We start from the raw sequence: 15,253 nt of genomic DNA, 5'->3' as shown, positions 1-15,253 counted from the left end.
AAACATGCAGAGATTAATTCTCCCAGTGCTCTTGTGAATTGTAGAAATAAGAGAGAAATATTGGTTTGCTCAACATTGCAGCACACCAGCTGTTTGCTAGCTAGAGATAAAGACACTGTGGAGAAAAAGACTTAGGGAGAGAGGTGAGCATCATCTACCCATCCCTGTGACAACCAACTCTTCTTACAGACACCTGGAGAAGGAAATAGAAAGGCAATGGGGGGGTTGTGCTGCGTTCTTAATGTGTGCTTTTGAAAAGGCAACACAAGGAATGTTTTCTCGGAGCAGAAGGCTGTCTTTCCAGACTGGTGATGGAGAAGGCAGGATGCTTGTCACTCAGCTTTCAACAGGAAATGAAACTGCTGGGAAGGTGCTTGTGACCAGCTTATGCCATTAATCAAATGCTGCTGTTTTTACAACGTAGCCAGAGGCCAACATAGACTATTGCTTGATAGTCTAACAACCTTATTGCTTAAATGTCACTGGAACAGTTTGAACTGATGTGTAATCCCAGTATATATTTTTTTTTTCTTTAGGAACTTTACACTTCTGGCTACTACTGCTGCTTGAAGTGTGGACCATAAGAATTCATAGCCCTTGTAACCAGGATGGCTGATGAAGATGTACAGGCATCAGTTGGTCTCAGGAGCTATGAAGTTGTCCTAGAATCACAGACTGGTTTAGGTTGGAAGGGACCTCAAAGATCATCTAGTTCCAACTCCTGTGCCTTGGGCAGGGACACCCTCCATTAGACCAGGTTGCCCAAAGCCCCATCCAACCTGGGCTTGAACACTGCCAGGGAGGAGACAGCCACAGCTTCTCTGGGCAGCCTGTTCCAGTGTCTCACCATCACCAGAGTGAAGAATGTCTTCCTAATATCCGATCTAAATCTACCCTCCTTCAGTTTAAAGCCATTCCCCCTTGTCCTGTCACTACATGCCCTTCTAAATCCTCCCTCTCCAGACTTCTTTGTACCCTTCCTTCCTTGTGCTCAGTTAATTATTTCCACACTGACATTGCTGTGGGAACTCTGGGTCTTTTTAAAGTGAGCATTAACCTCTCTGTGTTGGGCAGGAAAAGGAGGCTCTCAAGCACTAGTGGTACCTTTCCAGGAGTAAGCTTGCTTTCTGGTGGGAAGAGATCTGCTGGCTTTCTGTCTTCTCCTTCTCCCTGTCTGTGGCTGTGTTAGGATGATTCCTTCCAATTCAGTGTCTGGTGTAATCCTGACTAATTTTCGTGATGCTGGAACTGGATGCCAGTGTTCTATGCAATATACAGGGTTTGTGGGAAGGTATAGGTGTGAAATTGAGTGACTTGGGAGATGTGCTTGAGAAGAATAGTGGTTTGGATAATAGGCAGTGTTTGTCATTGGGAGCTCTGGGGGCAGAGAGGTGTGCATATGTTTAAAGCCACATGTGCTTAACTTTATCATTCTCTCCCCTTCTTCTCCCAGGGCATTTTTTCCTGTTACAGGCTTCTTAGCTGACATGAAAGCTGTGACTTTAAAATCTGAATTTCAAAGGAGTCCTCAATATTTGCTTCAGATGTCACCTTTATCTGTAAATCCTCCACTATCCTTCAGTCTGCACTGCTGATCCCTCAGCTTTCCAGAAACACTTGATCCTTCCTTGATAGCTCCTTAAACTGAATAAGGAATCTCTTTCATGTAGGGCTGTGTACCACTTGTCATCCTTCTCATCTGGGATTCTTAGTTCAGGTAAAAGGAACCAGTGTGTGCTCCCAGTAGGCTGGAGATTGGTGGTGTCTGTAAAGTGTCTGGGAGGAATTTCATCAGTGGATACAGATCTTGTTGCTGTAACTCAGGTGGGTTTCTGCCAGCAGGGTCCAAGTTCTTTTGGGAATGTGTGAAACTGCTGCTGAGATGCTCCTGGAAATAGAAGGGTTAAGTAGCATGAAATACATTATTTGCAGCTAGACTCCTAAACACTCAAGAAGGGACCAAGCATTTTCTATGACACTTTGGGCAACACAACTTTGGTTTGGTTCCTGCCTTACAAAGTGTAAGCAGTATTCCTCAATCTGATTTTGAGTGTCCTGGAAAAATGGGAAACTTTGTGAGTGATAAGACACAAATGTGAAAGGCTTCAAGGATGGGAACCAAAAAAGAAGGGTTTAGTTTACAGCTTGAGGAAGGATGGGGAGGCATTTGGAGAAACTGTCTGATGTCTCTAGTCCTTGTACAGATCAGTAAAACTTCCTCATAAAGTGTTTTTACAGGGTCCTGCTTGTTATTTGGTGTGTAACCTGGAAATGTATAGTCATTACTGAAATGTGACCTATTTTAAATAGGTGAAATACAGAGCAGTGCTCTATCTGTGAGATGTCAGGAGGAATTTAAGTCAGGGTAGTATCATCTGTGTTGCCATGTGGTTACTATCTTGCTCTAACTCTTTCTATTTAAGGGAGAGGAGAGTAGTCAATGACTCTTCAAAAGGTAACAAGGTGACCACAGCTAAGGACTATTTCCATTTCCTTCTCTTTGGGCTGGTTAATCTTTTAAATGCCTTTAACATTAAACACTCCACTCTGCTGTACTGGTCTCAGCTTTCCAGAAGCACTTGATCCTCCTTCAGTAGCTCCTTAGACAAAGAGACTCTTGAGTGTAGGTCCCAGTACCACTTGCCATCCTTCTCACCAGAGTTTCTCAGTTCAGGCTGAAGGGACCACCAATATACATTGCCAGCTATGTGCACACACTGTTTACCACTGACATCTGAAAAGACTGTGTCTCCACCTGCAGATTTTGGTTGCTGTTTGTATTTGGTAGTATGATTTATGTGCTCGTGGTGTTCTCCCTCCCAGTACACATGGGCTTCTCAGTAGACTTAAATAGTAGCTAATTTGCAGTGGTCAGGGGAAAAAAAAAACCCAGTGGCAAAGTTCAGCCTGAAAGTAGCATTGCAGAAAGCAAACTAAACCTCACAAGTGCATGCAGGGTTCTGCACCCCCTACAGAAGGCTGGAATCATGCTGGTTGGACATAATTTCTGTGATGCTGACGTTTATGCTGGTAGAGGGAGGTTGAAGCCAGTCCATGGAGCCATCCCTGGAGAGAAGTCTGCCTGCATTTGTAACACCTCAGGTCCCCAGGGGCAGGTATCTTACATGAGAATGAAAATTAGGTTCTCTGAATATGTAATGCTGCTTGTCTTTTGCCTTTCAGATCTGCTTAAAGAAGCGTTAGTAGCAGGACTGTCTTTTGTTCTTGTTCATGTACTGTGGTCTCAGTGAGGGATGTGCAGTGTCCCCTAAACTACTCCTGTTTCTTTTTCTCTTATAATGCAATATTTGGGACTGGAGCATCAAAGATCTGGGTTTTTCTTCCAGCTTAACTGTTCAACTGTCAAATGTGTCTTCAGGAATAGGAGTCCCTTTCTTTGCCATTGTTTTCTGTGTTCTGAAAAAGGGGAACAAAGATGCTGTCCTGTTGTTAGAAAGTGGGCTCTGATCCTCTCCTGAGAGATAGATGTGCAGTTACTGTAAGGTGCTGTATTGCCATATCTTGGCTGATTTGTCTTGCTTTTTGATCTCCTTGCTTTTCAGACTTGGATAAGAAGTAGCTGCTATAATATTAAAAAAGGGCACAAAACCCCTACAGAAATCAGATAATTCCAGAATTCAAATAATTATTTCCCATGAAGCAGTAGAGACAATTAGATGATGAGAAGGTTCCCCTAATGCGATAATAGAGGCTTCTCCAGCCTGCTCTAACATAGTTCCTCACTAATATAACTGAAGCAAAGAAGTTTTGGGGGTACTTGGTTTAGAGACCCATTTAATTCAGATTTTTTTTCCCCTCTGAGAGACTTGGACTCTCATGCAGGCAGTAAGCAGTCAGATTATTTCAGTGCCATTGTATGTGTGCCCTCATGATACAGCTCACTCCAGTTGTCTCCAGCATCTTTTTCTCACTATCCTTGTGATTAATCCAGTTGTTCCGTAGCATTTATGAGGAGATTTGAACCCAACCAGAAGAGCAACTCCAGCTGTCTTACAGTCCATCTGTTTCCAGTCAGGTACGTGGATGGAATTAGTGAGAAGCTGTTGGGTTTTGATACCTGTACTGCTACATCTACCCAGGAACAGAGAGCAGCTTTATCCCACCTGCATCGTGCTTCGATTGCCAGTGCATCACTGGAAAGCTGATAATGTGTGAAGCTGCCTTTAAATAGGATCTGTTTTCCTCTTTGTTACTGTGATGGTCTGCAAAAGTTTGTGCATAGTTGCTGCTGTAATAGTTGGTTTAAAATTCTCTCCCAGGGTCGAATTTGGTGAGGATGTGTGTGTGTGTTTCCAAGGGCGTGAACTCAGTTCTTCGCTGGCAAGCTGCCCTTGTTAAGCGAACAGGTTCCTTGCTGTTAAGGGGGCGAATCTGGCTTGAAGTTCTTGAGTTATTTTACTCACCCCTGAGGTGTAGTCATCTTCAAAGCAAAACACATCGGCAGGTGCCACTCTGGAAAAGCGACGCTTTGAGTCCTTCCAGTAACTCCTTTGCGCTTTGAGCAGCAGCTGTAGTGAATGTGGTGGTTTCCCTCTAGTGGCTGCTCCCTGTAGTAGTCCCTGTAGTGGAAGCTGCTCAGTGATTGCCTTGCTGCCTGTCTCACGCTAGTAGCTCTCTTGAGTTTTATTCTCAGGGCAAGTTGTAGATGAGTCAGAGTGCAGCGTCTCCAGGGTTCTTTGTGCGCACACTGAAGCCCTTGTTGCCCCAATTTGTCAGGAACAAGTATATGGTGTTCTGACCCATGTGAAGTGTTTCATGTCATGGCCCAACCTAAAAACAAAGGTAGACCCAGTGTGACTGAAATCACTTTGAAGTTAATTTAATTAAACTCTTGTAAATCTTAATTTTAAAAGCATGAATACTTGATTATTTTTTTTTCATGTTTCCATGTCTCTTTTCTGACCTCCCTGCTGGCTTTGAATAGAAAATAAAATCCCTTTCCTTAAAAGTGGAAATAGCTCCTTTAATGAGAAACCATCTATTACCGTTAAAAATGAATAATATCTTGAATAGATAATAAAAAACTTCATTTTTAAATGCTGAAAACTTTTTCATTTACCTTGAAGTCGAAACATTCTGAGTGTTTTGTAAGTCAGAATAAGATATTTGTCAGAAGAACTGAAATGTCCTTTCACTGAAGTTGTAATCTCTGATTTAAACAGTTTTGGGGGGGAATTAGTTTTCTGTTACCATCTTCCTGATGTCTACGAAGAATTACTCTGCTGTAGAGATACACAGTAGTGACACAGTCTCTGTAAGCATTAAAATTCATCAACAGTGAAATTGAGGCAAAAGACAATAACCCACTGCCCTTGATGGAAAAACATGGGTACAAGTGCAGTTTGTACCATATACTCAATCAAATCATCTGCTTGTTTGTTCTTCATCACAATTCTTATTCACATGAAGTAAAACACAACTCAATTCTGCAGTCTGCTTTAAGAGCCCGATGAACAAGCTGCAGTCATGACAAATGCTGCCTGGATCCTTGTCGAGTCTTCACTGTAGCCATTGGCCAAAGCCAGGAACAGTGTGTTTAAAATAACTTAAATAAGTTGGATTGTTGTTGTGCTTTGGCTTTTGGGTGCAATTTTGGTTTTCTTTGTAAAGGCATTTAAAAAAAGATTGTATCCAACTAGTTAAACCCAGCTTAGCTTATTTTTTGTCAAGTTTGTAGGGTGCCTGGGGTGCGTTTCAGAGAGTGAGTAGGGTGGTCTTGCTACTTCTCAGTTATCTGCTGGGTCAGTTCCATGAGCCTGACTTAGTTTGGCTGTGGGGATTCTTATTTGCTCTTGTGAGGCTAATTGATTTGGAAGGTATTTAAAGGATTTTAGGTATGAGCTTTTTATTTATTGCTGTATGAATGTAAATAATTAAGCTTTGCTTCTGGGAAGGCCGATATTAATCGTGCTCAACTTGATTGGTTTCTGAAGGAAGCCCTTCTGTAAAGCTGTGAACATAACTTTCTGCAAGCCCTGCTGAAAGCATTTTATTTGTAAGTGTTTGTTGTTTTGTTTGGCATGGGGTCGTACACAGGGGTGGTCCTGTTCCTTGAGGAATCGGAAAGGTTGGTGCAGGTAAGGTCCCCAATAAAGGTATTGACTATCTGTAGGGAAATGCAACTGCTTATTGCTAGTTGGCAGCTGTTTCTTGAGAAGGGTGATTCTACAACCTGTATATGAGCAAAACAAGTGTGTGTGTATGTGAACATGTGCTGGTTTGACTGGGATATCTCCTTAAACATCTATAGAGTACTGAGAGTCGGGGCTTGCCAGTTGTTTCCTAGCAATTAACAATGCTCCTGGAATTGGACAGTGGATCCTGGTCAAGTAAGACTTGTAAACCACTTTGTCCATGCTAGTGCTGCCTGAAATGTACATTACTGACATGTATTCAACCAAGACCAAAAGATACTGAAGGTTTTCAGAGCAGTTGCCAGCTCTGCTTCTGAGTCACGCTCATGTTTGGATACTCTTTGATACCCTTTGTAGGAACTTGCCATAAAAGTGTGTTGATAACTGGCAGTGTCTTTGTCCTTAAACCTGTTTCTTCCCATTTCCTCCTCCCCTGCCTTGTTTAAACCTGCCTGTAGAAATCGTGGCTGAATATCTTTGGACCTAGAATGTCTTCTGCCTACCTTTTGAAAGGGCAATAAAGGGAAAAGAGAATTCTGTGTTGGATATGGCAACAGACACATAAAATGTGCCTTATTGCATAACTGTGCATACATATTTCACCTGTGTTCCTAAATATATAGCCTGTATGCATAAGACTTTAATCTTCCAAAGCACTATTAAAATCATCAGGCATGAGAAACAGGTGGGGCATTAGCTTCATAACCTTCTCCTCAGTGCAGCACTGGGGTTACAAAGAAGACTCTCACTCTGTGGTTGCACGAGTCACATCTGAATATTCTTTAGGGAACTGATGAATCACGTCTAAGTAGGGGGAAGATCAGTTTCTTCTGAGCTTTGAGAGACTCTGTCCAACTTGTCTCATGATTCATTCTCATCTTTCAGAAATCTGAGCACACACATTTTTCAGTGAATCACCATTTTCCCAGACATTTTGTAAAAACATAAGTGAAAATGACCAATGTGCTATCTGGCCTGCCCCTTTGCACCCCCCTCCCTCTCCCTACCCTCCAAAAAAAAAAAAGGGGGTGGTGAGGGGGGGGCAAAGAACCTTCCCAGCCCCTCCCTGCCTTGGGATGCTGTTGGCATTCCTGAAGGATTTGCCCTATATAAAACAGACACAAAAATACATCTTGCCACTGAACAAAGCTGAGGTGACAGCTAAATATTTTAATTAAAAAGAAAAAAAGCAGATAAAACCTCTTTATAGTTACTGAGGGTCTATCTCTATCACTGCAGAATTATTTATTGTTGTAACTGTAATGAGGAAGAGCCTTTTCCATTCTCATGAATCTGGCAATGTTCTTTCTGGTTATCTCTTCTCCTGTCCTGAAGACTTGAATGCCTGACCTCTTGCTGGATAAAGTATGCAATAATGAAGATAGCCTGGTTTTCTGAAGGTCATTTAAATCCTATAAATGGCTCAGATAATGACAGCCTGCACCAAGGGTAACACCATACTTCTTGATACACCTGTGGAGAACTGGTGAGGGTATTAACCCTCTTTCCCCTTTGCCTTTCATAGGCAAATTCTGTGTGCTGATAACCACTGAGGGTGGATAACAGTGGTGTTTTCTGAGCTGCTGTTGGAAAGGCAGCCCTTTGACCAGTTGTTTGTTCTAAATGAGTGAGTACTTGGGGGCCAGATGGAAAGCAACTTGGCTTTTTCAGAAGGCATGGACAACTTTTAGATTCTTTATACCTTGGTGTGTCTGTTCTTGGCACTTTTATATAGTCTATTTGGGGCCAAGCCATTGATTAGCAGCAGTGCACCTTTGATTATAGAGATAATGGTTGAGACATACTGGTCAGACTGGATGGAGTTCTTCCATGTTTGAAAGCATATACTAATTGTGTTCTATGAACAATAGCCACACAAGTTTTGAGTAGGTGTCAAAGGATTCAGGACAGCATGAGGAATTGTTTCTGCAGCTGAACATTTGCTCAAGAAGCCTGAACTGCAGTTTGAATAGTGTCTGGAATGTGGAGATACCCCAGAGAGATATTTTGCTTCTATTTAAGTAGTGTTTGCTACTGCAAGCAGCAAAGGGGTACATCTTAGTCTGCCTCATTTGAGTTGGAAAATGAGAACTAGTGATCAATTCTGTATTATGTGTAGTTCCTTAGAGGACGTTAGGAAGTGGGATGGAATGTCCAGGAAGGCCAGAGACACCAGCAGGAGTCATGTTCTGGCAGCTTAACTAAGTTATTGCTACAGTAGGAACTTTCTTCTTCTCTTTAACGTTACATTGGCTTTTACTCTTCTCATTCAAAAATTAAACTAATTGCAGAACCCACCTAAAGCCCAAGTGCAAAAGTTTTATAAATAGTGTTCCTAGGCATGCACCTTGTAATGCTGCAAGAGTTCTTTGTCTTTTATTGTAAAAAACCCCTGTTGCACAAAGGAAAGATAAAAATCTTGGACTTCTTTCCTCTCTCCAGCTAACCTTCTGCTTTGCTTCCTCCTACTCCTGGGTTATCCTAGTTGAAGGGTGATGTAAGTGCAGACAGCTTGAAAGGAGGATCTAAAAAACTCTACAAAAGAAACACCCACCAACTTTGGTCTAAACTCTTGGTGTTCTGTGTGTTTAGCTGTAAGACCACAGAAATTTCTTACCTGGTAGGAGATGGTACTAGAGAGAGTATTTTCCTTCTGCTACATGTGGCCCGTTGTCTTTCTATTTACCTTGGCATCTGCAGCTGTTGGTTTAAGAATCTTCAAGTTGTCTTTTCAAAATTAATCACACATAAATGTGTGTGTAGTAACAGCACTTGATGAAATGAATTTTATTATCCAGATGCAGTGGTTCCTGGAGCCACTTGGAATGCAGTGGAAGTTTACACAAGGAGCAGCAATTCAGTTTCCAGTGTGTAAATGAAAAATGGGGATCTGGACAGGATTTGGAAAGAAAATGGTATAAAAAGAGTAAAATAATGTTTAACACTTTTAAACAACCCTCAAATATGTCTGATTTGAAAAACTTACCTTCATGTTCATACACAGAGTTTTTGTATGTAGTGTTATGTGGGTAGTCCTACCAAAAGAAGTAGATGCCCATTTTGATCCACCATGGAGGTGTACAAAAATATTAAATATTCCTTTTTTTTTTACTACTGATAAAATACTGAATTGGCTGATCAAGACATAAACTTAGGAGGCATGTGATAATTTGCATCTGCAGCACTTGATTTTAAAACTTATTAGCCCAAACCATTAACCAGTTAGTTCTAAATTGCAGCCTCATTTGTAGACAACCCTATTCGTTTTGGAAAAAGAAGTTGGAAGGTGGAAACTTTCTACTAATTTATTTTGTGATTTGGTTAAACTATGTTTTATGAGAATCTAGTCAGAACACTTCTGTTGGTGTCACAGTTTTGTTTTCAGAGCGTTACAGTGGGCATCAAGACAGCAATAAACAGCCAGAACCGCTGCCCCTTGTTTTGTCAGGGTAGGGTTGAAAAGTGAGAACTAGGTGGTCAGCAACTTTTTGTGCCTCAACAGGGTTGAACACAGAGCTGCTGCACAGAAAGGTGTTGTGTCAGTTGAGCAAAGCCAGCACACTGGAATATTTCTCATGGCCGAGCTCTCGATAGCTCTAGACCTGTGGAAAAGGTTATAAGAAGCATTATCTACACACACACAGTGCTTACAGGTGATGTTATAAAAACACCCAGGTGCAGAAGAACTCCTTTATCTTCCTACCTGGGAAATAGTTGTGTGGAACTGTGGTAACTGATGCAGTATATTTTGATGTAGGCAATAATTTTGCTGGCCATCCAGAGGATATCATTTTGTGATATGTGCTCTGGAATAAAATGTGCTCTCTCACTGATGTAAATCCAGCATTCCTTCCCTGGACCCTATTTAATGGAGTTTTGCTTGTCTGGTTTGAAGAGTTTCAGCTTTCTGCCCTGTGCTGCTGGATTTACATTGGTGGTAGAGGTGACTTTGGCACATGGGTGAGGAACTGCAGTTACCTGTTTCCCCTGTTAGGGAGATATTCCCTTTTACAGCAGGATAAGACTCCCTATTTTTTTAATCCAAGAATGACCCTGATTTTTCAGGTCACTGTAGAAAACCAATTTTTTTTCTTTTGCTGTATGGTAAAGTTGGTTGGCAATGGGCTTTATCTGAAAGGATATTAAACTCCTTTTTTTATGAACATGAACTTCCTTAAGGATAATAACAGCGTATTCATTTTGATTCAGTCTCCTTCCATAGGATTCCACTACTACAAATCATATCCAATCTGGATGAGACACCACCTTCTTTGCCCATGTTCCCCCTCAGTAAGGACTGCATGGTCCTGGGGTGTTTTTCCTGCCCGTGCCTTTGATTCTGCCTCACTGAGGAGTATGTTTCTCTTGTTCACTAGTCCCCACCGTGGCAGAGATCAGAGTGGGTGCATCCCCTCACCCAGAGGTTCACTTGAAGATGTGGATGTCTGCACTGCCTAACCAGTCCAGTGAAAACTGGTCAAAGTAATTGCTGTTTGTGGACTATCTGGAAAAAAAAACCACCACATTGATTTGCTTGTGTTGAACAAAGAGAGAAATAACCTGCTTATCTGACATGGCTTTTACCACTGCAATGTGCTGAGCTGTAGCAGTGCTGCCTCCTGTCCTGTCCTGGGCTAACTAACATTCTAATGTGCCAGGCTGTGACTTCCTTCTTGGTGTCCCCTTTTACCAGTTTGGGCAGTGGGCCCAGACCTGATATGTACCAAGTTCTGCTGTCCTTGTTCTGTGTTTTTCTTAGATACATGTGTCAAAACCACTCTAGCACTATGCTGAAACGAGCACAGAGGCTTTTAATTTGGCATACACCATTATTCACTTTCACTTCACCATTTGACACAAGTAGAGGTGTTCCAGTCCTGCAATCTGAACAATTAATGTTTTAAGTAATTGCCTGTCAACTGTGATGGGTGAGCAGCAAAACTGGACAAATATGGGTCGCACTGGTGCTGTTTTTCCAGGAGCATTGTTTGCAGGGGCAACTGTGGTTTTCCCTCTTGGGAGAAGCAAGGGCTCCTCTATCCCTTTTGACCTGTAATTCAGGGGGTGAGGTAAGCACCTTATAGCCAGGCTGCTTTGCCAAAGAACCTTAGAGCAGTCAGCCACACTGGTGAGTGGTTGTCTTTCTGTGGGTTAAGATGATTTTAAAAAATTTCTGCTTTTGGGGTGTGGTGTTTGGGGTGGATTGGGGGGGGGAGGGAAGTTTGTGGCTTTGTTTTTGGGAAGTTGTTTTGTTGTTGGGATGATATGATTTTTTATTTTTCTATTTTTTTTTGGGGGGGGGAGGAGGAAGGTGAGGGGTCGAGTGTGTGTTCCTGAAAGACTTAAACCAGCCTGGTGTTTGATACTGAAGTGTTCAGAGACCAGCATGATTAACTTTGAAAAGAAGCCTGAACAACCTGGGGCTGCTGTAAATCCAGGAGAGAGAAATTCTGTAACGGCTCCGCTCTGGAGACATTTCTGTCACCAGCTTGTTCTTCTAATCCTGCAGTGCCATGTTCTGAAGTGAATTCCCTAGCACAGGAGAGGTTTCTACCCCTGTTTTAAATGTGTGTGACCTCTGGGCTCTGCAGAGGAAGGCCCTCTGTGAGGGGAAGAATTTGTGACCCTGTCTTCCTTCTGGTCTGGGAAGGTGTAGGTGTGAGGGCTGCTTACAGGTCATGATACACCCACACAGTCTACTAGTCTGTATCACACCAGGTTGATTTTGGTGACTTCCCACTGAGCTCATACTAAATTAATTTGGAGTCTGGTTTTAACTGTCGTGCCTATCACCATCCCCAGGCAAGGGACCTGAAACTCTTTATGCTGGGCAGAAGCTCAACGACAACGAGTGGCACACTGTCCGAGTAGTTCGTCGAGGAAAGAGCCTCAAGTTGATGGTGGATGATGATGTTGCTGAGGGTAAGTGTGATGCATGAGGTGGTTTTTTCTCATTATCTTTGTATCTCTGGTCCCAGTCTCTGCCATTAACACCCATGCTCCCTGGGTTGTTTTTTTCCCCCTCCCCTTTTCCTGTTAATTCTTGTATATTTAGTGTTGCTGTGTTGAAACCCATTGCTCACTGCCAGTAGACTAACTGTGTTCTTAGCCAGCACCAGGAACTGTTGAGATAACTTGTCATGATAGGAAAGGTAGGAGTAGGGGACAGGTGACCTTCCACGTACTCAAAAATGCAGAGGTGCTAAGCAGCCCTCTTGCTTTTGCCATGCTTGGTTTAGAGCACACTGAGAATACACCCACTGTACCCTGAGCTGCAAATGTGGCAGTTTCCAATGCTGTGGAATCAAAACTAAGGGTCTCTAAACCTTTTCCTCTGCACAACCTTTTCCTTTGTGATAGACCTGCATTTGATAGGTGGATTAGAGAATTCTGATTTCTGTCTCTCCTGGTGGGTTGGTTATTTGTTTGGTTAGTTTGGGGTTTTTTCCCAAGTTTCTCTGCTTGTGGCTCAGAGCCATTCAGAAGAAAAAGCAAGTAGAGAAGTTTGTTTCCAGCTTCATTTTAGAGGTAAGGGAGGACCTGAACTCACCAGACTATATAATATCTCATATATATAACACACAGAGTATGTCAGTCCTTCTTTTCCTTCCCACTCCTTCATTTCCTGACAGCTTTTTGATCTTTTGCTTATTTCTGTAGAGAAATATAGTTGAAGAGGGGTGGGGAAGAAAAGATCAATTACTGAGGAGAGCTGGTGTCTCCCAAGTAATGACATCTGTACTGAAATTATCACGATGCTTTAGATTGATGTTTCTTTCATTAAAAAAATTTAGAGAGGATGCTTTTCTGGTCCATTTCCCACAAGCTCCAAGAGTCAGAAACTTATTTTTCTTCTTTTTGGAGGTCTAACACTCTCATAGCTGTATATAACTGCAGGAACTGGGTTTTTGAGGGAAACACTGCAGCGTTTTCACTATCATCAGTGAAGGCTGATAATAGAATCCCAGAGAATAGATCCCCCCCCACAGCACTACTGATGGGGATATGTTCATTTAGTTATGATCTGTACTGTTTCACCAAATGCTGATGTCCTCCCACCTGAGTATCTTCTACTCAGAAGGCAACTGGAAGGAACAGCTGCCACAGGCAGGGCCAGAATACTACATCCTATCTCTGCAAAAAGTTCTTTTCTACTGGGGGAAAACCATTCATTTTAAGTCATGTGGTAATTGGATTATTTCACAAGTCATGAGTTGGGATTTTGAAATAAGCCCAAAGAAGTGGGTCTGCAGGAAAATTACTTGATAGATGTTTTTCCTCTGAAGTAAATATACGCTGTGCTATATAGGCTGGGAGTTTGCAAGGGAATCTGAAGAATATGAAAGAAGAATCTTTCCCTCTCCTTGTTGGAACTGATGGAGGCTTAGTCAGCCTTAGCTTGTTAGGCAAATGAAATGGCTGAATTAGTGAAACATGCTGGGAAACGTTTCATCCTGTTTACTGCTGCATTTAAGAACAGTTCTTCTGGATATGCTTTTTTAGCAAGCACCATGAGGTGGCACTCTCTTCATTACCAGCTCAACCCCCAAAAGCCATCTGTTTTTTTTGAAGTCTCTTTTTTTTCATGAAAGTGAGTTTATAAATAAGAATGATACAATCCCGTGCTAAAATAGGATGTGCATATGTGCATGTACATGAATTACATAATTAACCAGGCATTACAGCTAAAAATACCTGTTCAAAGAATGCTGTCGTGGCAAAGTCAGAAAAGCAGGTTCAGAATTTCTGTGCAATCTGCATCCCACTTCCTTGGGCAGGTGATATAGTCATCTATGATGTGGTCACATAGATTGCTGCCTTTAGGTGTAGATCAGAAGGCTAAATTGAGCCCCAGTAAAAATAAACAGCCTATTTGATTGCCACCTTCTTTCTTAGTGCTTGCTTGGAACAGTGTATGACAACTAAATTTTGCTCTAGAGCAGTGTTTTTATTTTTTCATTATTTTTGGGGGGTGTGTGTGCAAGCTGTGCACTGCTCATCAATATGTTTATCCAGAACTAAGAAGCTGTAACTGGATTTATTCCAACGTCCATGTTATATGAAGTGAGTCGGTGTCTCTTTCCCATTTACAAGTTTGGAAAAAAGGCACCAGATTAGAGCTGGATGTATTTGGTACCAATTTGACATGATTTTTCAGTCATTTACATGCACAAATATTGAGTATATCTGTACATTGGATCCTTTAAATGAGCTCAACCCTGCTACTTGGGAAATTAGGTCTAGACAGTTAATGACCACCTGTGAAAATCTGTAGGGAAGTGACTGACTTTGTGTCCTGCAGGACATCTAAGGAAGAGGCAGAATCCAGTTTCTGCTGCTTAATCAAAAAACCCTCCTCTCACATTTTCCCCTACCTCAGAACATCAATGTTAAATAAAACCCAAATTATAGCAGTCATATTCCTCCCTACAGCACCTTCCTAGCATCCAAATACCACCATGGAGGCTGGGTTCTTTTTCTGTCTGCCATGGCTTGAATTCAAGAGCTGCTGATTGCTGTAGTAGTTCCAGTACTCTCTACAGAGCACAGTGGAGGAATTAGAAGAGAACTCTGCTTGGAGGCTGACAGCTAGTAAGATCAGAAAATACTCTATTTCACTCCAGGATTTCTTAAGGAAATGCATCTTTGTCATGATTCTGGTCTTCTTCCAACCTCACTCCTTTTTTAATGCCCCTGTATTTGGGTTCCCTGTCTCAGTGTACTCCAGATTTCATATCTTTTTTTGTTTTTCCTAGTCCTGCAACAGCTTCTTTGCATTTATCTTACGAGTAGAAGAACTAAGGAGAAGAGTTTTCTTGCTCTTGGTCCTTGACATCTCTACAGTTTGTTTTTCTACCAAAACAGGAATTTTCTTTTTTTTTTAAGAAAATACTATTCTTCTGGATTGGAAAACTTAGAAATTTTCATTTGCTACCACTGAACTAAAGCAGCTTGTGACAGTCATGGTAGTGACAATGAGATGGTTTGTCTAAAGAAACTTTCCCATATGCAGTTTCAGTTCCTGTGAACTGGCATTTTCCAAACATAAATATTATTGTTTCTGTTGAAGAAATGTTTCAGAACTTTAGAATGTTTGC

General features: G+C 41.9%; 1 protein-coding gene across 3 annotated transcripts in view; it reads left to right on the top strand.

The window, feature by feature from the left end:
• NRXN3 (neurexin 3) overlaps positions 1-15,253 on the top strand; it is a gene marked incomplete at its 5' end in the record, with an annotated part of 932,122 nt that overhangs the window by 372,060 nt on the left and 544,809 nt on the right. For all 3 annotated transcript variants that reach the window (XM_084263764.1, XM_084263765.1, XM_084263766.1), the window contains one exon: positions 11,958-12,077. In XM_084263764.1, coding sequence (XP_084119890.1) covers positions 11,958-12,077 — 120 coding nt within the window. The remainder of the gene's footprint in view (positions 1-11,957; positions 12,078-15,253) is intronic.

This window comes from Gallinula chloropus, assembly GCF_964237585.1.
Source record: "Gallinula chloropus genome assembly, chromosome: 4".
In the NCBI taxonomy this organism is placed as follows: domain Eukaryota; kingdom Metazoa; phylum Chordata; class Aves; order Gruiformes; family Rallidae; genus Gallinula; species Gallinula chloropus.
Note: the sequence above shows the minus strand (reverse complement) of the source record. Positions and strands in the feature narration are given on the sequence as shown.